Raw genomic sequence first — 24,545 nt, forward strand, 5'->3', positions numbered from 1 at the left:
AGGTTTATAAAACAATTTCTTAGTCGCCAAAGTACCGGAGCATGTCTTTTAATATTTACAGTGTGGAAGTGTGAACATGGATATTTGAGGACATTTTCCAGTTTTCTCAATGTCTTCTTATAAACATTGAAAACCAATTTCTTCTTACTTCACTAGATATTTATATGTACCTAGAAAAAACCCTACCAAATAGAACCTGCAGGCATATTAGTTCAGTTTCAACAGAAACCTTGCTTTTCTCCTAAAAGACAGCAATATCTAAAATACATTATTCATTTTTTTCATTTCGCAGTATGCAGCCCCACTTTGTACATATTATAACGTTGGTTTTTCACGGACACTCAAAGTTTCACAAACGTGTAAACAGGGTTGCTTTCACAACATGAATGAAATCATAAAAATATATAAATAGCCAATGCATGAATTCTTTAGAAGTACTGCTGATGTACAGCAATGCATACCAGTCTCCCTGTTCATTTAATTACACCAAAAAACGGTCTATAATTATTCCATGCAAAATGTGCACCTCTCCTCGATACAAGACCCAAAAATGTTTTAGGAACCAAACATATAAGTAAAAACAGAAACCCATGAGGCTTCCAGAAGCCCTCTCTCCCCACGTCTTGGTATTGTGAAGTGGGCTGAGGTGAGTGGGTAATTACTGGTATTAGGGCCCAGCTCAGAGGGAGGTCTCCAGGCTGTGCAGCGGGCTCCCAGGGCGCGGCGGCAGCACAGCACTCTGGGGGATCCCGCCAGTCTTTGGGCTCTCTTTGTAGAAGGGGATGATCCTGTCCACAGCATTATTGTTCTGGTTGGGCGTGGATGGAAGGGTGGCCAGCGTGGAGGGTGGGGGCAGGGTCTGTGCAGCGTTGCGCTTGGTGGGAGCATCGTTCTCCCCCTCTGTGTCGTCGATGAGGGGGATCTGCGGCTCCGAGTCTTCTATCCGGAACTCCGGGGTGGTCATGAAGTTGTGGATTGAGTTGCGGGACTCAGGGGTCTCCAGGCCTTCGTAGGGGGACAAAGTGTCTTGGAAGGCATTCACTACGCGGATCTGTATGGTTTGGGGATGAAGACACAGTCAAAATTTTAGTATTGAGTCCCCATCGAAAGTTAAAGCACAATCCTGCGTTTGTATCCTTGGTTTGGTGTAAAGCTGAGGGATGATTGTGAGCTGAGATGTAATTATGAGTTGATCAAACAAACCTGAGTCTGGATCCTGCCTAGGCCTCTGCACCAGAGCACCTGCCCCCTTCTCATCTCCATCTCACCATGGTCAATCTCATCCAGGTCCTCCATCTCCTCCAGCTCATCCTCAGGGATCTCCTCCTGCTGCGTGCCATGACCTGCAGACTTCAGGAACTTCAGCCGGCTGGTGGGGACAGTGGTGACCACCTAGAAATGAACAGACAGGAACTCAAATGTTGTCACTAATTTGTGACAAAACATTTGTGACAAAGCTTCATAACAGCCAAGGAGATCATTGGAAGACATTAGAAACCTGTGAGAATCTCACCTGGCCCCATAGAAGACATCCAAAGCCCAAGAACACACACCAGAGCCACTGGTCGATGCTGAGGCCCACACAGCTGAAAGGTTTCCCTCCAAACTGAACGATCACAATCTGGACAAGAAAACACAGGTTGATTAGAGAGCAATGTTATTTTCTGTCCAATGTGAAATCTCCTCTGTGTGAATATCCTGTATGGATCTGAAGGCTAGCTCACCTGGATAATGAACGTTCCGAACACAATGGAGCAGAAGATCATGTTTTTGAAAATGCCGTCAAAGACGTTACGCTCGCCGTGGATCTTGCGAGCGTTGATTTCGTTGAAGAGCTGCATCATGACGAAGGTGTTGAAAACAATGGTGTAATGTTCCGAGGGAGGGGCATGGAGAGGCGCATACCTCCCGCTGTCAATATCGAAAATCTGCTCCCCTGTGGTGGCAATATACAGGTACATAAATAACAAGGCCCACTGGAGACAAGCAATACGGATCAAGTCATTTATTAGATCAATACATTTGCTTTCATATCTTCATAAAGAACAAAGTTAGATGTCCAATTGGCACGACTAACTAATTTGAACCCAGGCGGTACTCACCAGTAAGGATGCAAAGCTACTGGTAATTTACCAAAGTTACCGGAATCTTTGGCAATCTATGGCAATCTATGGCAATCTATGGTAATTTATACTTGAATAACTTGAATTTAAAAAATGTATTCATATATAGTAAACACTTTTTATATCAAAGGGCAGTGGTGGAAAAAGTACTCAATTGTCATACTGTAAAAGTAAAGATATTAAAAGTGAAAGTCACCCAGTAAAATACTACTTGAGTAAAAGTCTAAAAGTGTTTGGTTTTAAATATACTTAAGTATCAAAAGTAAATGGAATTGCTAAAATGTACTTCAGTATCAAAAGTAAAAGTATAAATAATTTCAACTTTCTTATAAACTCAGCAAAAAAAGAAACGTCCACTCACTGTCAACTGCATTTATTTTCAGCCAACTTACATGTGTAAATATTTGTATGAACATAACAAGATTCAACAACTGAGACATAAACTGAACACGTTCTTCAGATATGTGACTAACAGAAATTGAATAATGTGTCCCTGAACAAAGGGGGGTCAAAATCAAAAGTAACAGTCAGTATCTGGTGTGGCCACCAGCTGCATTAAGTTCTGCAGTGCATCTCGTCCTCATGGACTGCAGCATATTTGCCAGTTCTTGCTGTGAGATGTTACCCCACTCTTCCACCAAGGCACCTGCAAGTTCCCGGACATTTCTTGGGGGATTGGCCCTAGCCCTCACCCTCCGATCCAACAGGTCCCAGACGTACTCAATGGGATTGAGATCTGGGCTCTTCGCTGGTGACGGCAGAACACTGACATTCCTGTCTTGCAGGAAATCACACACAGAACGAGCAATATGGCTGGTGGCATTGTCATGCTGGAGGGTCATGTCAGGATGCACCTGCAGGAAGGGTACCACATGAGGGAGGAGGATGTCTTCCCTGTAACGCACAGCGTTGAGATTGCCTGCAATGACAACAAGCTCAGTCCGATGATGCTGTGACACACCGCCCCAGACCATGACGGACACTCCACCTCCAAATCGATCCCACTCCAGAGTACAGGCCTCGGTGTAACGCTCATTCCTTCGACGATAAACGAGAATCCGACCATTACCCCTGGTGAGACAAAACTGCGACTCGTCAGTGAAGAGCACTTTTTGCCAGTCCTGACTGGTCCAGCGACGGTGGGTTTGTGCCCATAGGTGACGTTGTTGCCGGTGATGTCTGGTGAGGACCTGCCTTACAACAGGCCTACAAGCCCTCGGTCCAGCCTCTCTCAGCCTATTGCAGACAGTCTGAGCACTGATGGAGGGATTGTGCGTTCCTGGTGTAACTTGGGCAGTTGTTGTTGCCATCCTGTACCTGTCCTGCAGGTGTGATGTCCGGATGTACCGATCCTGTGCAAGCGTTGTTACACGTGGTCTGCCACTGCAAGGACAATCAGCTGTCCGGCCTGTCTCCCTGTAGTGCTGTCTTAGGCGTCTCAAGGTACGGACATTGCAATTTATTGCCCTGGCCACATCTGCAGTCCTCATGCCTCCTTGCAGCATGCCTAAGGCACGTTCACGCAGATGAGCAGGGACCCTGGGCATCTTTCTTTTGGTGTTTTTCAGAGTCAGTAGAAAGGCCTATTTAGTGTCCTAAATTTTCATAACTGTGACCTTAATTGCCTACTGTCTGTAAGCTGTTAGTGTCTTAACGACTGTTCCACAGGTGCATGTTCATTAGTTGTTTATGGTTCATTGAACAAGCATGGGAAACAGTGTTTAAACCCTTTACAATGAAGATCTGTGAAGTTATTTGGATTTTACCTAATTATCTTTGAAAGACAGGGTCCTGAAAAAGGGACATTTCTTTTTTTGCTGAGTTTATTAAGCAAACCAGACAGCACAATATTTTTTTTATGTTTTAACGGATAGCCAGGGGCCTACTCAAACACATAATTTACAAACAAAGCATCTGTGTTTAGTGAGTCTGCCAGATTTAATGAAGTACTTTACACCACTGTCTAGGGATGGATCGAAATATAGAGAAGGGTTACCTGGAGGAAAATGGGTGAGGGTCATGCTTTTTGAATTTCAACCAAGGAGAGGGTTTAGTCTTTTTTTAATCTAGTCCAGGGGAGGGTCATGTAATTTGTCATTGATGAAATCTCTATATTTCTCAGTGTTTGAGTTGTTTATCTTTGTGTGCCTGATGCTGCCCCTTATCTCTGATTCTCCGCTGGGCGGGCAATATCAATAGGCTATAGGCTACGAAGTGCATCCTCTGAGAGGCACAGAGCAAAGTTATATTTCTAAGATAGCTGCTGGGATGGTATAAATACAACTAGGCTGCATTACACCCATTACTCCCTGAGCCCCGGCCTGCTCTGTTCTTGCTGATCAAAAACATTTTTGTGTGCTGCCTAACCAATGGCTCTGCTGTGTAGGCCTAAAGTGGCAGTTCAGGAGGAGAGTCAAAGGCTTCTTCCGAATATTTTATTTATTTATTAGGCCTAGTCCAAAAAATCTTGCTCCCGGACTAGCCTATAGCCCAGGTCTTTCCAACCCTGTTCTTGGAGAACTACTCTTCTGTAGGTTTTCGCTCCAACCCCAGCTGTAACTAACCTGATTCACCTTATCAACCAGCTAATTATTAGAATCAGGTGTGCAAGATTACGGTTGGAGTGAAAACCTACAGAACGGTAGCTCTCCAGGAACAGGCTTGCTGAAACCTTCATTTTAAACACAAATTGTATCCACTATTTATTCTTAGGATAATGTTTTAATTAATTGCATTATTTTATATATTAGGCCACACATAGGGCCAGACATAATTTCAGACACCTGTGATAATATGAATTACCCAAAAGGGCCACTTTGAAAGTTTCCAGTAATATACCCTCCCTTTGCAACACTACTCACCGGTGAAGAGCAGGGTGAAGATGACAGTGAGCTGGTAGACAGCATGGCCCAGGATGTTCTTCATCATGGTGCGGGAGATGAGGGGCTTGTTGCGGCCATACGGTTTCCTCAGCAACAGAGACTCGGTGGGGGGCTCAGTGGCCAGGGCCAGGGAAGCAAAGGTGTCCATGATCAGGTTCACCCACAGCATCTGGACAGCTTTGAGAGGAGAGTCCTGGGGGGAGATGTAGTTTGTGTTATGTATAGCTCCCCACTTTTCAAAGACCGTTGTAACTTGTAGACTTGATAAGAAAAACTCCCTATAGTGAGTCAGCCGCTCTCTAGACCTATGCATCCCCTTTTCAAGCAGAAAGACAAGATGGGAAGGATGAACATGACAGCAATACGGTGTCTCACCTGTGTGATGCATGCTCCTGTGAAGGCCACGATGACAGCCACCACGTTGACTGTCAACTGGAACTGGAGGAACTTGGAGATGCTGTCGTAGACGTTCCGCCCCCACATCACCGCCTTGACGATGCTGCTGAAGTTGTCGTCTGTCAGGATGATGTCTGAGGCCTCTTTGGCTACGTCCGTGCCCGCAATGCCCTGTGGGGACAGCATGTCACAGCGCATTAGTCACAGGACCAAAAGTACCCGTCTGGTCAAATCAGAGAGACAACATACTCATGAAATATTGATGGGATATAACATACGCCAGATCTTGAAGTATAAAAATACCATACCATGGCAAATCCAACATCCGCTTTCTTCAAGGCAGGGCCGTCATTAGTACCATCTCCTGTTACAGCAACAACTTGTCTTGGTTCTAGTACAGTGCTGTCCATTATACCTGTGAACAGAGGCAAGCATCATCTCTTTAGATAATAATAATAATAATAATAATAATAATATGTAAGACCTAAAAATGTATCTGTAGTGATAAATGAAAAAATACCCCCCAAACATACCTTTTACTAAAGTATGTTTGTCAGTGGGTGAGGATCTTGCAAGCACACGGAGTTTAGGCCAAATCTTATCAATGCGTTCTTGCTCAATCTGGAAGTAGATTGCTTCTTGGGTCACTCTATCATCACCATTTTTTTTTCACAGAAACAGATTCATTTTGTGAGAGAAAGAGAGGAATATTACCTCTCCCAGTTGGTTTCTTATCCGTCGGTTGAACTCTTTGCCGTCTATACAGAGGAAGTCATCTCCGGGGTGCACTATGCCACACTTACTGGCAATGGCGCGAGCCGTGTCGATGTTGTCCCCTGTGACCATGCGCACCGTGATGCCAGCGCGCTGACACCTCTTAATGGCGTCAGGAACCTAGGGTGGAAGAAGAATACTTTATTTTTCAGATTATGGATATGTGTGTTTTGCTTATAATCTAACACCCCAAGACACACTCAGAAAGACCTGCTCTCCCCTTTAGGGGGATTATACATGTACATTGTTGAGGGTTATACCACCACAAGCATCTACCTCCTTGAATTAATTGGACCTTTGCAACAAGGACCTTGATTGGGCATATCCCGCTTGCCCTTTTACCTCTGGCCGTACAGGGTCCTCGATGCCCACCACACACAAACAGGTGAGGCCGGTGAGGATGTCAGTTTCATTTTCCCAGTCAGGCTCGCCGTCGACCGGCGGGAAGTCCCTGTAGGCCAGGCATATGGTCCTCAGGCCCTCGGAGGCCATGGGCTCGATCACATTCTTCACCACATTGTCTCTGTCCCTGGGCTTGAAGACCTTAGCCTCCCCGCTTGCTGTCATGATCTTACAACACCTGCGATGAGATAAAGAGGAAATCTATATTACATTTCGGACAAATAATACTGGGGAAGTTCATTGAGTTAATTTGCAAGAAAGCAAGAAACTGAAAGTGCCAGCCTACTTCTTTAGGAGGATCTCTGAGGCTCCTTTGCTGAACATGCGGTAACTCCCGTCTGCGTTCTTCAGCACTGTGCTCATGGACTTCCTGACTGAGTTGAAGGTGTAGACCTTAAAGAGCTTCTCCTCTGGGATCTCGTTGCGGATGGTCATATAGTCACGTCTCAGATCCAAGACAAAGCCCAGCAAGGCACATTCGGTCTTGTTGCCCACCTGGCGTGGCAGCCCGCCCTCCTTCTCAGGAGACTGAGACAAACCATTTACACGTTAAGGTCAGTTCCAAACTTCAAATCAACTAACATAACTGATACTTTATACGAAAATGTCCCATTATATCAATGCATGATTTAAATTAAAATCTGAGTTCTCAGATTTCAAGAGGATTTGGCCCTGGCTTGAAATCCCTGACCTGGCACTCAACGTATTTGCTCAGGTGTCAAGGAACGATTGCTATGAAAATAACTGTATTGCACATCTCTTTGTGTTCTGTTTGACAGAGGTGAAAACCTCAACTCGGAGTCTCAAGTGAAGTATGTCCACTTACCATGATCTTGGATGTGTAAGCACAGTTGACTCCGATGCCCATAATGAGCAGGTCCAAGACTTTGCCTGGGATGAGGTCAGACTCAGGAACCTTCCTGTAGTGCCTGTCTCCCAGATAAGCCTGGACCACGGTCATCCTGTTCATGGTTAATGTTCCCGTTTTGTCAGAGCAGATGGCTGTGGCGTTGCCCATGGTTTCACAGGCATCCAGGTGCCTCACCAGATTGTTGTCTTTCATCATTTTCTGAGGAAGATAGGAGGCTATGATTTGGGATCTGGCAATGCCTTTCTTAATTGCTCCTGTCTGTAATATATATATACTACAGTAACATAGTAGTGACAAAGTAGGGATACCTACTTTGACAGAATACGCAAGTGAGATGGTGACGGCCAGGGGGAGACCTTCGGGCACGGCCACCACAAGCACAGTAACACCAATGATGAAGAACTTGACGCAGAACTGAATGTAGATGGGTGTGCAGTCTGCGACCCACGGTAGTCCCTGGATCCAGAAAGTGTCCACCATAAACAGAGTTATCAGGATGATGACTGTCAACCCTGACATGAACAGGCCTGGACAGAGGAAAGGATAGTAGTGTACTGTACACCATGAAATAATACAATATTTGCAATAATGACAAACTGGGACAAGCTGCTGCTGAAAATCAAACACACTTTCAACATTCAGAATTCCCTTGTGATGGTCTTACCTGCTTTGCCGATCTGCACCGCTAATTTGGTCAATTTCCCCTGGAGCACAGACTTCTCCTTCTTAGGGTGGGCTTTCTTCTTCTCCTCTCCTTCGTCGTCACTGTTGAGGGCCTGCATCTCCACGCCTGCACCATCCTGAGACTTACCTGAGGGAGAGGAGATGATGGGTCCAAAGACGTTAAGTTTAAATAGGGACATTTAAATATGAATTGTTGATGCAGCCAATAAAAAAAGTATGAAATGGGACAAATAGTCAAAAAATTGTACATTGGTGTTTAAGGGTTCATAGTGAGATGGCACTGCTACTGCTTGGAAACAGATAGGGGGTGCTATTCTATGTGATACACCGCACGACACTATGCTGTTTGGTTCACAGTCCTTAATCCGAGTCTGGGGATTATTGCTCCTTCTAGGCTGAGATTCTTTACAAACAAATTCTTCCACCATCATCCCAAAACATGCCCACGTTCTGTAATAGTACAAACACACATGCACCAGAACACTAACTACTCAAAACTTTTGTAAGTGAAGTAAAGGGACATTGTTCATCCAGGCAAATGTGTCTAAGTGTGTACAGTATGTGTGTCTGTAAGTGTGTACAGTATGTGTGTCTGTAAGTGTGTACAGTATGTGTGTACAGTATGTGTGTCTGTAAGTGTGTACAGTATGTGTGTCTGTAAGTGTGTACAGTATGTGTGTACAGTATGTGTGTCTGTAAGTGTGTACAGTATGTGTGTCTGTAAGTTTGTACAGTATGTGTGTCTGTAAGTGTGTACAGTATGTGTGTACAGTATGTGTGTCTGTAAGTGTGTACAGTATGTGTGTCTGTAAGTGTGTACAGTATGTGTGTCTGTAAGTGTGTACAGTATGTGTGTCTGTAAGTGTGTACAGTATGTGTGTCTGTAAGTGTGTCTGTAAGTGTGTACAGTATAGGTGTCTGTAAGTGTGTACTGTAAGTGTGTCTGTAAGTGTGTACAGTATGTGTGTACAGTATGTGTGTCTGTAAGTGTGTACAGTATGTGTGTCTGTAAGTGTGTACAGTATGTGTGTCTGTAAGTGTGTTGATCCAAAAACAGTACATAAGGTTGTTAGCTAAGGGAAGAAAGGCACGGGGAAAAATCAGCTGCTGAGCTTAAGAGCTGTAATCTCCTTGGTCCTAATCACCATGAACGGAGTCAAGAGCACCTGCTGCTCGGACCACAGGAACACACACATGACCATATGGCCAGACTATACACACCTTATGCACAAACCGGAGCCCTATACTATGAATTTAGTTTGGTCAACTCTGAGTTCAACTTGGGATAACCAATACCACGAAAGTGGCTCACCTTAAAGCAAGGTCAATTTCTATGCCAACGAATCCTTCAGATCTAAACTGAGCCATATACTACAAATCTAGTTTGAGGACTTAGTGAGGTACAGTGCTTTCAGAAAGTAGTCACACCCCTTGACTTTTTCCACATTTTGTTGTGTTACGGCCTTTAAGATTTTTTTTGTCACTGGCCTCCATACGATACCTTATAATGTCAAAGTGGAATTATGTTTTTAGAAATATTTACCAATTAACTAAACATGAAAAGCTGTAATGTATTGAGTCAATAAGTATTCATCCCCTTTGTTCTGGCAAGCCTAAATAAGTTCAGGAGTAAAAATGTGCTTAACAAGTCACATAATAAGTTGCATGGACTCACTCTGTGTGCAACAATTGTGTTTAACATGATTTTTGAATGACTACCTCATTTCTGTATCCCACACACACAAATATGTCTAAGGTCCCTAAGGCGAATAGTGGATTTCAAACAGAGATTCATCCACAAAGACCAGGGAGGTTTTTCAATGCTTCATAAAGAAGCGCACCTATTGGTAGATAAAAAATAAATTAAAAAAGGAGACATTTAATATCCTTTTGATCATGATGAAGTTATTATTTTCCCTTTGGATGGTGTATCTATACACACAGTCACTACAAAGATACTGGCGTCTTTCCTAGGTCAGTTGCCGGAGACAGAGGAAACCACTCAGGGATTTCACCATGAGGCCAATTGTGACTTGAAAAAGGTTGAATGACTGTGATAGGAGAAAACTGAGGATACATCAACAACATTGTAATGCTAAACAATACTAACCTAATTGACAGAGTGAAAAGAAGGAAGCCTGTAAAGAATACAAATATTTCAAAACATGCATCCTGTTTGCAAGGCACTACAGTAATACTGAAAAAAAATGTGGCAAAGGAATTACATTTTTGTCCTGTATACAAAGTGTTGTGTTTGGGGCAAATCCAATAAAACACATTACTGAGTACCACTCTCCATATTTTGAAGCATAGTGGTGGCTGCATCCTGTTATGGGTATGCTTGTTAAGGACTGGAGAGTGTTTCAGGATAAAATACTAACAGAATGGAGCTAAGCACAGGCAAAATCCTAGGTTCAGTCTGCTTTGCACCAGACACTGGGAGATTATTTCACCTTTCAGCAGGACAATAACCTAAAACACAAGGCCAAATCTACGCTGGAGTTGGTTACCAAGAAGACAGTGAATGAGTGGCTGAGTTACAGTTTTGACTTAAATCTACTTGAAAATCTATGGCAAGACCTGAAAATGGTTGTCTAACAACCAATTTGAAAGAGCTTGAAGAATTATGAAAACAATAAATAGTCAAATGTTGCACAATCCAGGTGTGGAAAGCTCTTAGACACTTACCCAGAAAGACTCACAGCTGTAATCGCTGCCAAAGGTGCTTCTACAAAGTATTGACTCAGGGGTATGAATAATTATGTAAATTCGATTTCTGTATTTAATTTTCAATAAGTTTGCTAAAATGTCTAAAAACATGTTTTCACTTTGTCATTATGGGGTATTGTGTGTAGATGGGTGAGCAAAAAAAGTATTTAATACATTTTGAATTCAGGCTGTAACACAACAAATTATGGAATAAGTCAAGGGGTATGTATGAATACTTTGGTCAACTCTGAGGTCAATCATTTAGAACCACACCAAAGCACACCTAAGAAGCCATTAACAATAAGTAATAACATAAAGAAGGCACTTCTAAAAGTCTAGATAACCTGCTGAATTTGCAAGATAACTTTTTTTTCATTTTGATTTCGGGAACAAATGAAAATATGGCACTGACCCACCCATGGATTGATGTTTCAGCATTGAATCAATGACGAGTACTTTGTTCGACTAGCCACGTGCTGCATGCATGCGCAGTTACAGCTGTAGGATCTTAATCTGATCACTCTTTTTTGTTGCTGAGAATTTTCCTGCACAACAGGAAATGCAAATGTGTATGAGGTTTAAAAAGGCATCGACATTTTTTAATTTTCACTTTGAAATTTCAGACTTCATTTGCCCTAACGAAAAACTTATCAACCCATAGAAACATTTCCATGAATTATAATCCACATAATAATTTACAATTCCTGTTGCTGCAGGTTTATTTTCCTGCTGTAGTAAACTGGCTCAAATTAAGATCCTACATCTGTACAAGCCTGCAAGAGTTAGTGTCTGAGCAATGTACACCGTCGTAGTATGGATGAAGCTAACTGAAGCTGGCTAGCTTTAGAAAATCTGAGTAGATCTAGCTTGCTTCGCAGTATACCCCTCCGACCATACAGATTCTATATACTGTTAACACACACAAACTAAACTAGTAAGTACCCAATATAAACACAACATGGTCATGGAGTGCACACAAACTAAACTAGCAGTCTCAATATAGATATAACACACAATGAGTACGGTTACATGCACACAATAATGTGATTATTGTGGATAGTACGATTAATAGTTATATTACAACGTTTACATGCTTTGCAAAAATAACGATTTCCCTAATAATCCTGTTTACATGGACACAACTGAAATAAGGCTATTTGATGGCACTGATAAATGCATTTGATTCTGAGTTTGTACATATAAAGTTTGTATGTGAATACTACTTCTAAGACCATACATTCAGTATGTTCAGAGTTTGCTCTGAACTCACTTCACTTTGTTTTTTCAGATCAAATACACCGCTGGAATGCCAATTAAGCTGTTTTCATGTCATAATAATTTGAAACATAACTCAGAAAACCAGGTGTTTTAATCTGTGTATACTTACTGCGATTTTGACCTTTGGCCGATTTAAGATAAGCAAAGTAAGGTGTTTACATGACTATTGCATAATCTGCCTACTGCCATAATCAGTTTAATATCAAATTATTACTGTGGATTTAAACGCACTCATTGACAAACTTACCTTTCTTGTTTTTCTCATCTCTTTTATCTGTGGAAAAATAAACGACTGCAGTTAATAATTTGACCATTTACACATCGGCAAAGAGCTTCTCACTTTTGCAGAGTGGCAAAACACTTTTAGTTCTAATATGTTCCCTTGGATGTGAGTTCCCTTGATGGCTAGCCCTTAGACACTGAATTGGAAACTATGAGGTGTGAATGCTCTGACATGCATTTCTGTGTTAACTCCCTGATACAGTCCTCACTCACTCTGAGAATCCCCTGATCAATGATACTGCGACTACAAACGTAAACAAAACACTCCCCTAACACACTTAGCAGCTATGCACCAGGTTGGTTAATTCACAGGCGGTAACTTTTCTTTTGCCTTGGTATGGCAGGTTAGGTAACGTCCATAGTCCAACTGACCCAACTGCAGTCAGTTAACTAACTGAGATGTTAACCAACTGTGTCTAAGTCAGCATCCTCTATAGCGCTCTCACATGCCATAATTAACCTGCACCAAGATTCAGCTACAGATACTCTGTCTGTGTATTGTGGTGTAAGGTGGGAACTTCCTCTATTTGGCCCAGCATCTGAGTGTGAATGTTGAATGTGCATGTCACTCTCACGCCACTGGCAGACACATCATATAATTCAAGATAGTTGAACAAAAAGCATAATTTCATTTGACTACTTTCATGAATTATTCTTTGACCCTTTCAGTTAATACAGAGTTAATGTTGCAGGGCTTTCAAGCTATCACAGATTACAAAGGAAAACCCAGCCGTGAAATGCCCACCGGTGCTAACCTAACAGACGAGCTTAAAGCCTTCGACCCTCACTTCAAGGCAAGTGACATTGAACCAAGCAACACTCCTCCGTAGCACATCAACACCATCATCCCAGACACCCTGTACCCACTCCAAATTCCATACCACCCCAACAGATCCACAGATGACGCAATCTCTATTGCACTCCAACTGCCCTAGCCCACCTGGACAAAAGGAATACATATGTAAGAATGCTTTTCATTGAGTACAGCTCAGCAAGTTTGACAAACCCCATCATCAAGTTTACTGACGACCCGGCGATGGTATGACTGATTACTAACAACAATGAGGCAGCCTATAGGGAGGAGGTCAGTGTGGCGCCAGGACAACAACCTCTCCCTCAATGTCAGCAAGACAAAGGAGCTGATCGTGGACTACAGGAAATGGAGGGATGAGCACGCCCCCATCCACATCGATAGGGCTGTAGTGGAGTGGGTTGAGAGCTTCAAGTTCCTCAGTGTCCACACCACTAAGGAATTAACATGGTCCACACACACCCACATAGTTGTGAAGAAGGCACGACAGTGCCTCTTCCCCCTCAGGACGCTGAAAATATTTGGCATGGGCCCAGAGATCCTCAAAGTTCTACAGCTGCACCATTGAGAGTATCTTGACTGGCTGCATCACTGCTTGGCATGGCAACTGCAAGGCACCTGACCGGAAGGCGCAACAGAGGGTGGTGAGCTCCCTGTCATACACGACCGCTATACCAGGCGGTGTCAGAGGAAGGCCCCAAAAAATGTCAAAGCCTCCAGCCACCTGAGCTATAGACTGTTCTCTCTGCTACCGCATGGCAAGTGGTACCAGTGCACCAATTCTGGAACCAACAGGACCCCGAACAGCTTCTACCCCCAAGCCATAAGACTGATAAACAAGACTGCTAAATAGCTAATGAAATGGCTACCCAGACTACCTGCATTGATCCTTTTTGCACTACCTAGTGCTGGGCGATAAAACAAACAAACTAAAAAACATTTCAGTTAAACAACTGATTGACCAACATCTGTTATATTATTTGAATTCCATTTCCTTTATTTTCTTTTCTTCTGTGAGCTCAATACGCAGTTTCTGTAGAGATAAATCGTTTTTGCGCAGTTAACGTGCTAATTAACTACAATGAGCAAAATCCATTGCATTCGTACTTGTCCGGTCTGTGTTTTTCTTTATTACCTGCTAAGTTAGGTTAGTGTGGGGGCAGACATGGAGAGAGAGAGAGAGAAGAGCCAAAAGAATGAGCGATCGAGAGGGATAGAGAGCAGTTCCTTCACGAGGTATCTCTACCTGAAAATACATGATCTAAGTGATTGATAGTTGGTATTCAGCATTCATAAAAGTATGCCTTATTTACTTTGAAGAACTACTAAAATAGTGATTTTGTCCAACAGCATAGGCAGCAGCTCAATGGAGATAAGATGTTGACTTGGAATGAAATAATAAAGTCACCAAATAAAACAAATGTAATATACAAAACAACTGAAATATTTTATTAAAGTAATGTAATGTGAATAAATGAAGGTTAATAAGCAGTAATTGTCATGCCCTGATCTGTTTCACCTGTCCTTGTGCTTGTCTCCACCCCCCACCAGGTGTCGCTCATCTTCCCCATTATCCCCTGGGTACCAACACCTGTGTTCTCTGTTTGTCTGTTGCCAGTTCGTCTTGTTTGTCCAGTCAACCAGCGTTTTGTCTCAGCTCCTGGTTTTCCCCAGTCTCTCTTTTTCTCGCCCTCCTGGTTTTGACCATTGCCTGTCCTGACTCTGAGCCCGCCTGCCTGACCCCTCTGCCTGCTCCTGACCCTGAGTCTGCCTGCCATCCTGTGCCTTTGCCACTACTCTGGATTATCGACCTCTGCCTGCCTGGACCTGTCGTTTACCTGCCCCTGTTGCTGTAATAAACATTGTTACTTCAACACAGTCTGCATTTAGGTCTTACCTGAAACGTGATAGTAATGGGCAGTCACTACCATCATGGGACTTTTATTAATTGTTTTATTCTGTGTTGTTACAGAATTCAACCCACATAATGCATAGTGCATTTACTGTTTAAAAAAAATATGGAAACCGAAATAGAAAACCGTGATTACAAAAAAAAATATAGAACCGAAACGACCTCAAAAAGCACTAAGTGCTCAGCACTAGCTCTCTTGCACTGACTCTATGCACACACACACTTAACTCTACACACTCACACATAATTACACTGACACCCCAACATATACACACACACTATATGTACCCACACACACACATAACATGCGCACACATGCATGCTTACACCACACAATAGCTGCTGCTATTGTCTATTATCTATCCTGTTGCCTAGTCACTTTACCCCTACCTATATGTACATAGTTACCTCAATTACCTTGTACCCCGGCACATCGACTGGGTACTGGTACTCCCTGTATATAGCCATGTTATTTTCTACTCCCTATGTATATATATAGCCCTGTTATTTTCTACTCCCTGTATATAGCCATGTTCTTTTTACTCGTTATTGTTATCCGTTATTCCCTGTGTATTTTGTATCTTTATTTTTAACTCTGCATTGTTGGAAAAGTAAGTAAGCATTTCACTGTTCGTCTACACCTGTTGTTTACAAAAGCATGTGACAAATAACATTTTATTTTAATAACCTTGTCTGACACCTTCTATGGTGGCAAATAGCTTTATGTCATGCCACTGGCAAAATGTAACTTAATAGAATCTGTAGGCCCTATAGGATAGCATCATGGAATATCTCATAACACATATTGTTGGACAGGGTTTTTCAAAGCAATTATATTCTACGCTTACTCCTATGATGGTGAGTCTCAACCAAAAGCAAGTAGGCCTATATTTCACAATTAATACAATAGAGATGAGGTTAGTTTTACAAATGTTGTGTAACAGATGACTATAAAAGTAGAATCCAGTTCCACATACTTTTCTTGTCCAGTTTGTCCTTCTTGTCCTTCTTTTCTTTCTTCTCTTTCTTTTCCCTCTCTTTCTCCTTCTTCTTCTCCTCCCTTTCCCTCTTTTTCCTTTCCTTCTCTGCTTTTTCCTCCTCATCGTCATCTTCGTCTTCCTCGGCTCCGAGCAGGGTGAAAATGATGCCCGTCTGGGAGTTGACACCTACTGCTGTGATCAATATCTTCCCAGAACCCTCCATGACGTGGGTACCTGACGAAAGACAAACATGGACAGTCATTGAGACATGGTCATAGGAACCTGACAAATATAATATAACTAAAATGGGATAGTAAAAGATGCTTCTTTCTTTTACAAGTAAGGCCATACAAATGCATTTAAATGTTTAACGGATAACATTTTTGTGAGGTGAGCAAGCGAATAACATTTGATTCGATTTTTTTGAAAAGTGAAGAGGGGCATGCATTAAATATTTACTGACATGTGTATGACCAAACATTATTTATGCAGGAATAGCAAGATCATGCTGTTTCAAGTAGTTGTTAACTTCTAAGCGCTCTTATGAAGATTGATTGATTGAGTAATAAGATGCCAGGGTAAACAACAAATGAAAACAACAATGGAAAAGCAAAGGGACCCAGTGGTGTAAAGTACTTCAATAGTACTTTAAAGTATTTTTACTTTACTTCACTATTTATATTTTTGACATCTTTTACTTTTACTTCACTACCTTCCTAAAGAAAAGAATGTACTCTTTACTCCATACATTTTCCCTGACACCCAAAAGTACTCATTGCATTTTGAATGCTTAGCAGGCCAGGAAAATTGTCTAATACATATCAAGAGAACATCTCTGGTCATCCGTATTGCCTCTGATCTGACGGACTCACTAAACACGAATGCTTTGTTTGTAAATGATGTCTGAGTTTTGGAGAGTGCCCCTGGCTATCTGTAATTTAAAAAAACAAGAAAATTGTGCAGACTGGTTTGCTTAATATAAGGAATTTGAAATGATTTATACTTTTACTTTGATACTTAAGTATATTTTAGCAATTCAATTTACTTTTGATACTTTAGACTTTTACTCAAGTAGTATTTTACTTGAGTCATTTTCTATTAAGGTGTCTTTACTTTCACTCAAGTATGACAATTGGGTACTTTTTCCACCACTGCCACCACCTTAATTCATAGTTGAAAGAACAAACGAAGCGATGCCTCTGGGCGATGCCCAGCTTGATCCAAATTGGACCTGCATCTAGACATCAGCCATATTACATGAAGAGAGGAAGGTTCATCATCATTACCTGACAGCAGCATTGGATCGTTGTCCAAAGTCTTCTTGACATGGTCAGATTCACCAGTGAGAGAGCTTTCATCGATTTTCAAATCATTTCCCTGGATCAACATACCATCAGCAGGAAGAAGGTCACCTGGGAAAAACGTACATACTATACATGAACATCAGACAGTCCAGATGGGAAAAACGTACATACTATACATGAACATCAGACAGTCCAGCTGGGAAAAACGTACATACTATACATGAACATCAGACAGTCCAGCTGGGAAAAACGTACATACTATACATGAACATCAGACAGTCCAGATGGGTGAGTTAGCTCATTTAACCCAGATTCAGACAGAGTAGTGGAAAAAGAAGGGTAAGGAAAGTTATATCAAAAGTAGGATTGAAGATGCTCTTTGTTTTTAAGGCACACGCGCATACGTAAGCTCTCATGGACACACACACATATACAGGTCACTTTTCCTTCAGGACCATACCGTATTTCACTTGTGCAACGTCGCCGACTACGATCTCAGCCACGTGGACCTGGATGACTTGGCCTCCGCGGACCACCGTAAACTTCTGCTCCTGTTCGATGCGGCTCTGCAGCCCGCGGAACTGCTTCTCTTTACTCCAGTCGTTGAACGCTGTCACCAGGACCACACAGACGACGGACAGGAGGATGGCTGCACCCTCAATCCAGCCCGCGTCTGCCTCCCCCTCATCCTCCACCCCTCCCGCTGCCTTTCCACAATCTGAAAAGAGGGACAGTTGTCACTATCTGGACATGCTACAAAGAACAGAAGTACAATGCAATCCCTCCAGAATTGTGTTTTTAAGCCTAGGCCTAACCCTAAATCGAGGACAAATGGCTAATTCATTCTGACGACATTGCCAATGTTGTCGTTGGTAGCATGGCCATCTAGTGATTACCCAAGGGGACAGATACAGTGAGTCCCACAGAAAGTAGCCTACAAAAGTAACCTACAATGATTATAAGACAGGAAGTATCACTGTCTTGATCGCAGGAAGTTAAACTGGCTACCCACTATGCCTCTAAAGAGTCCTTTGAAGAATGGGATTATGGATTGATTGATGTGTATCAAGAGTATCAGAGTAAATCCCTTTATGATTATTCAATGGGCAGGATACTCACATTTTGTACCAATTGATATCTCTTTGTGCCAATAAAGCCAGAGACATGAGATCAAACCAAACTTTGTGAGCATCCTCGGGAAGACGCAGCAAAACATCTGAAATTAGATCTAGGCTACTTGTTTTGGCCTCCAATGAATTCCAAAGTATCTGTCCAATAAACAATTACCAGAAAGTGCACAAACCAGACACGTGGAAATTGCATCACTGCATGCATGAAGTTTACAGGTGCAAAGTAGCAACAATCTGATCATTTGGTATTAGACTGAGTAAATATTCATTATCTGGTGACGAATCAATTAGAATACATGACATTTCAAATGAGAGGAGATACTTACTTTCTCTTTCGGCATCTGGAGGTCTATAAAAAGAAAGGCCTAATGAAATGATGGCTGCCACTTCTAGGATGATTAGTGTCACATCTTGCAATGCTTCCCACACTAATTGAAGAAATGTTTTTGGCTTTTTTGGAGGTATAACGTTTTGTCCAAACTCCTCTTTCCTTCTGGCAATGTCTTCGGCATGGCCTCCTAAACCTAGAGACAAAAGAGGGAAAGGAATAATGAACAACTGTAAGGCATTTGTATGGTCTAGAATTCAAACATTAGCAAATACATGCGTCACTCTCTCCTGGCTGAACTCCCTTTTTAGAGCCATGTAGTGCAGACCTGTGTTTATATTTGTTCTATGTTCACAGACTGAACAGCAGAAACAGAACCTGTCAAGAATGGTAAGCTTGGCTTGTTTTTGGAGGCTTTCGAAGCTGAAGCTTCAGACCTTTGAGGTGGCTCTGCATGGGGGCTGTGTTCATGACAAAAGAGGGCCATGAATATAGCCCATGCAGCGTTACCACAAGGGTCTTCAGCACAGGCATTCGATGTCAACAGCAGGGAATCAATGACTTTCAAACGCACAAGCCCTCATCTGCCCTCAGACAACATACTCAACAGTCGGTTTAAAAGCAGTAGCTCTCAAAATACTGTAGTTCCAGTGAGATGGATCTCAAAACCTTTTTTTACGTTGTGCATGAGATGACGGCAATACCATGCAGAAATTATGCAAATCCCAACAGTCCGTATGGGATCATGTTTATTGATGCACTTGTGAGCTGCAATATTCCAATATCTTTGGTAATATTTTGTCATTTTGCAGACAGAACGTGTCATAAGAAAACCACCCCAATCCACACCAAAACCTTTTTGTTGGACATGTATTCTCGCTGAAAGGATTTCATCGATGAATTCCTCACTGTGACACTGTACTTTTCTTTACATTAAATCATTGACAAAGTTATAAATAACAAATACCTACATTTCCATTATGTGACTCAGCCTCTGCAGCTCTGATTCAGAAAGCAAACCAAATGAATCTCTGAGCTATATGGACAGGCAACCCGGCAAAAGACGTCACACAACGAACCATGTTTATCACTCGTATATTCTCATTCGATCTAACAGAGATGACTAGTGGCTCTATGATAACAACAAATAAAAGAGACAAGAGAAGAAAGCCTTGTGCTAATGTGAGTTACACGTGAACATTGAAGTTACAACTCTGCCCTGAGTGTGTATGTATTTAACGTACCTAAAAAGTAATGGTCAGAGCCACAAACGATGTGTGTGAAACAGAGACGCTGCTCTCTGTTGTGGCAAACATCTGGATTTAAAAAAAATCATGTCATGTAACATTTAGCAGTTCAAAATGACAAGCATTGCTGTTTGCGGGCACAAAACGTCAATCAAGGAATGAAGAGTAACAAACCGGGAAAGTTCAACTAGTGAGGAGAGATGGTCTGCAATTGATCATATGAGCCGCCCAAAACTGGTCTGCACAAAACAATTAAAAGTAACTACCAATTGGATATCACAAAATTGGGGAGAAAAAGGGGTACATATATATATATATATATATATATATATATATATATATATATATATATATATGTATATATATATATATATGTGTGTGTGTGTGTGTGTGTGTGTGTGTGTGTGTGTGTGTGTGTGTGTGTGTGTGTGTGTTGTTGTTTATGCTCCAGGAGACTAGTAGATGTAATTAAATTAGACTGAACTTTAATTGTAATCAAAGAGTAAGAGTGCAGCTCTTTGAACTAATATCATGAGACATGACCTATCTTGCGTTCCCCCTGGAGAGCTGATGACTCCATTGTTATCACTGCAGTAGGGGTCAAATGGCTGCTTTTGTGACTCCATGTAGCACAGCATTGGCCTTCTCTGACCTGAGTTGGGTTAGTATGCTTATTCCCTCTAAATCCCTCTAAGCAATGCTGCTTCTTCTGACGCTTTAAGGTTAGATTCCAACTCAGGGAAAAACCCCTGCGGTGATTCTTCACCCTATCACTGAATTGCATATTTCTTGACTTATCTTAGATTCATTCTGACTATTTTGAGGAGGTGTACTTGTTGCTACAGCGTCTCAAGAAGGACAAACAGTTATATTGCCGCTTTTTTCTCATTTTTCAAGCAAAGCTCTTTTAAGGGAGAATGCGAGGCACAGACGTTCACTTCGCCTAGCCGAGTTCTGCTAGGAGCAAACCCAACCTAGTATGCGGGTGCCTTTATACTAGCACCTGCCATTTGCATTTTATAGTGCAAAATGTATATGTGTGTCACATGGATTTGTAACTGTACTCATTTTCTTATACCGTCTTAAATTGGGAATCATGTATGCTGCAGGATTGGAAATGTTTTTTGTAATCTGAGAATCGCATTCAAATCCCATTCCCTAAGAGTTCACCAAAAGGTCATCAAAGGGATTATGCAGAAGGACAATAGAGAAGCAGTACTGAAAGGCTTGTCACAATTTGGCCTGTGTACGCTATGTGTGTGCTTGACTGACAAATTCAGGTATAGATTGGAGCAGAATAGGGCATCATCACAAGCATAGCAGTATCAAAATGGGAAAAGGTTCATGGCCAACATGTTAGCCAAACAACATCTAACATCACATAATTCCATCCACATAGGGATTTATAAAACGGCTTGGTCTGAGTAAAGCTGGTTCCTGTTTCCCAACAGCCTACAACTGGCAAAAACATACATGAAAAAGCCATTATAATTGCTAGTAAATGTGTATCAATGCATATTTCTGAATTATAAAAAAGGATTTTAGTTGTCATGCTTTTAATGCTTATACATGTTTACAAATGAATGTATTAATTGTATGTACAGTGCCAACAGAAAGTATTCACACCCCTTGACAGTTCCCACATGTTGTTGTGTTACAGCCTGAATTTAAAATGGATGCATTTGAGATTTTTGGTCACTGGCCAACACACAATACCCCATAATGTCAAAGTGGAATTATGTTTTTTCGAAATTGTACCAATTAACTAAAAATGAAAATCTGAAATGTCTTGAGTCACAATAAGTATTCAACTCCTTTGTTAAGTTCAGGAGTAAAACTTAGCTAAATACGTCACATAATAAGTTGCATGGACTGTCGGCAATAATAGTGTTTAAAATGATTTTTGAATGACTACTTTATCTCTGTACCCCACACATACAGTACAATTATCTGTAAGGTCCCTCAGTCGATCATTGAATTTCAAACACAGATTCAACCTCAAAGACCAGGGAGGTTTTCAATGCCTCACAAAGAAGGGCACCTATTGGTAGGTGGGTAAAAATAATACCTTTGATCATGGTGAAGTTATTAATTACACTTTGGATGGTGTAGCAATACACCCAGTCTCTACAAAGATACAGGCGTCCTTCCTAACTCAGTTGCCGGAAAGGAAGGAAACCGCTCAGGGATTTCACCATGAGGTCAATGGTGATTTTAAAACAGTTTAATGGCTGTGAGGGGAGAAAACTGATGATGGATCAACAACATTGTAGTTGCTCCACAATACTAACTTAATTGACAGAGTGAAAAGAAGGAAGCTTGTGCAGAATAAAATATATGCTGCAAAGCAATTCACTTTAATTCCTTAATACAAAGTGTTGTGTTTAGGGCAAATCCAATACAACACATTACTGAGTACCACTCTCCATATTTTCAAGCATAGTGGTGGCTGCATCATGTAACGGGTATGCTTGTAATCATTAAGGGCTGGAAAGTTTTTCAGGATAAAAAAGAAAACGGAATGCAGCTAAGCACAGGCAAAATCCTAGAGGAGAACCTGGTTCAGTCTGCTTTCCACCAGACACTGGGAGATGAATTCACCTTTCAGCAGGACAATAACCTAGGCCAAACACAAGGCCAAATCTACACTGGAGTTTCTTACCAAGAAGACAGCGAATGTTCCTGAGTGGCCAAGTTACAGTTTTGACTTAAATCTACTTGAAAGTCTATGGCAAGATCTGAATATATTTGTCTAACAATGATCAACAACCAATTTGAAAGAGCTTGAAAAATGTTGAAAATAATAAAATGGGCAAATGTTGCACAAACCAGGTGGGGATATCTGTTAGAACCTTACCCAGAGAGACTCACAGCTGTCATCGGTGCTGTGTGAAAAGTGTGAGTTATCCCCATGTGTAGAGACGTGACAGCCGGGCCCTGCAGAGTGCCGTCCACTCAGAGCCCAAACCGTAGCCCACACCGGTTCCCCTCAATCAACTCAACAAGACATTGTGCTAAAGGGCTTGAGATTGGTGTAGGAGGAGCAACTCATGACAACTTCAATGGAATCAATGCAGTATCTAGAATCATTCTGCATGGCAGTTGTAGATGCTATTTCGAATTGTTCTTGTATTCAAAATGTAACCATAAACTTGTTATTGGGGGGTCGGGTTGAAGTCAATTTAATTTCAGTCACCAGATAAATCGGCAATCAACTCATAAATTGAATATGTCCATTACTTCAATTAGGGGTTTTCAATTTGAAATCATTACAATTCGCTGCAGGGGGGCCCAACCAAATCTCGCTTAGGGCCCCCGAAAGGCTTATGGCCCCCGAAAGGCTGATTGGAGCTAAGCCTATCCCCAATGAGTAATAGGAGAATTGGTGTGTGAAGCACCAGACCTGAAAAAAGAACAAAAATACAAAGCAAGATTCTCAGCAGCATATTTACCAGAAATAGGTGATGTTCTTAGTCTGGTACAGAGTCCTTCGACATCTCCGTAACATTCCTGGATTCTAGCTATTCCCTCAGGTCCCCTGAGTTCCATGAGAGACCGCAGCTCCTTGAGAGAGCAATTGAAGTCTCCAACATCATGATTGGCCTGTGCATGTCGACCACGCTTTGACCCACGGAACGAGTTGCTGGCCATGTCTCCTCTACAGCGCACCACTCAAGGGTGGTGGAGAGAGGCTTTCCCAAAAAGGCAAGTAAAATCCTCAGAGGCAAAATACGGTGTTTCCCATAAACTGCTGTTATTTCTCAGGGGTGTAGGTTGCTTGACTCCTTAGAGCATGACTTGGACATGTAGAAAGCCATTTTAATTTGATTCCTGTAAGCCCACTCTCTCATCTTGGCTGTTGATGTTGGCTTAAGTCCTCACAAGGCTACATCTGAAAAGACAAAAAAATATTGAGTAAAGGTTTTTCCGTTTATCTCTGAAGTCATTCATGTTGAAATAAGGAACTGGATCCCGCATATGGCTGAAATGCTATCTAGTAATGTCACACTAATAAACAAATACATTGAACCCCAAATCATTTAGTTACACTGATACTCCTGTCAACATACTACAATACGATCAAAACATTTGTAGTAAACATTTTACATTGCATTTACATGTTAGTCATTTAGCAGATGCTCTTATCCAGAGCGACTTACATCTGAGTGCATACATCCTCATATTTGTTTTGTACTGGTCCCCTGTGGGAATTGAACCCACAACCCTAGCATTGCAAGTGCCATGCTCTAGCAACTGAGCCACACAGGAACTCTCAGCAACATATGGAATCTGCCTTTTGAAACACACGTCTGTTAAAGTAAATATGGATATGGAGATCTTTAGCAATGTTTATGCCAAGCTTCTGCACAGCCTCTGTATAGAAAAGCTATTTGAGGAAGAAGTCACCCAGAATTCTACCATGACATGACCA

General features: G+C 41.8%; 1 protein-coding gene across 1 annotated transcript; it reads right to left on the reverse strand.

The window, feature by feature from the left end:
• Window positions 1-679: 679 nt before the first annotated feature.
• Window positions 680-23,764, reverse strand: LOC120066624 (plasma membrane calcium-transporting ATPase 1-like). Its single transcript, XM_039018050.1, has 19 exons — window positions 23,566-23,764; window positions 18,865-19,062; window positions 17,869-18,126; window positions 17,391-17,516; window positions 16,102-16,338; window positions 8,113-8,259; window positions 7,761-7,975; window positions 7,404-7,646; window positions 6,864-7,105; window positions 6,518-6,755; window positions 6,116-6,295; window positions 5,935-6,022; window positions 5,710-5,816; window positions 5,381-5,572; window positions 4,985-5,198; window positions 1,725-1,936; window positions 1,514-1,621; window positions 1,204-1,392; window positions 680-1,051 (listed from the first exon to the last, which is right to left on the reverse strand). Exons 1-19 carry the CDS (start codon window positions 23,762-23,764, stop codon window positions 680-682), a joined length of 3,765 nt encoding a protein of 1,254 aa, XP_038873978.1.
• Window positions 23,765-24,545: the final 781 nt, after the last annotated feature.

Source organism: Salvelinus namaycush, chromosome 21 (genome assembly GCF_016432855.1).
Source record: "Salvelinus namaycush isolate Seneca chromosome 21, SaNama_1.0, whole genome shotgun sequence".
In the NCBI taxonomy this organism is placed as follows: Eukaryota; Metazoa; Chordata; class Actinopteri; order Salmoniformes; family Salmonidae; genus Salvelinus; species Salvelinus namaycush.

Excerpts from the sequence above, each read along its gene's own strand:
- LOC120066624 (XM_039018050.1), bottom strand. The coding sequence starts at position 23,764 with ATGGCCAGCAACTCGTTCCGTGGGTCAAAGCGTGGTCGACATGCACAG. Across the intron at positions 5,573-5,709 it reads CGGATGTTGGATTTGCCATG|GGCATTGCGGGCACGGACGT; the intron begins GTATGGTATTTT and ends CTGTCCCCACAG. Across the intron at positions 1,052-1,203 it reads TAGGCAGGATCCAGACTCAG|ATCCGCGTAGTGAATGCCTT; the intron begins GTTTGTTTGATC and ends CAAACCATACAG.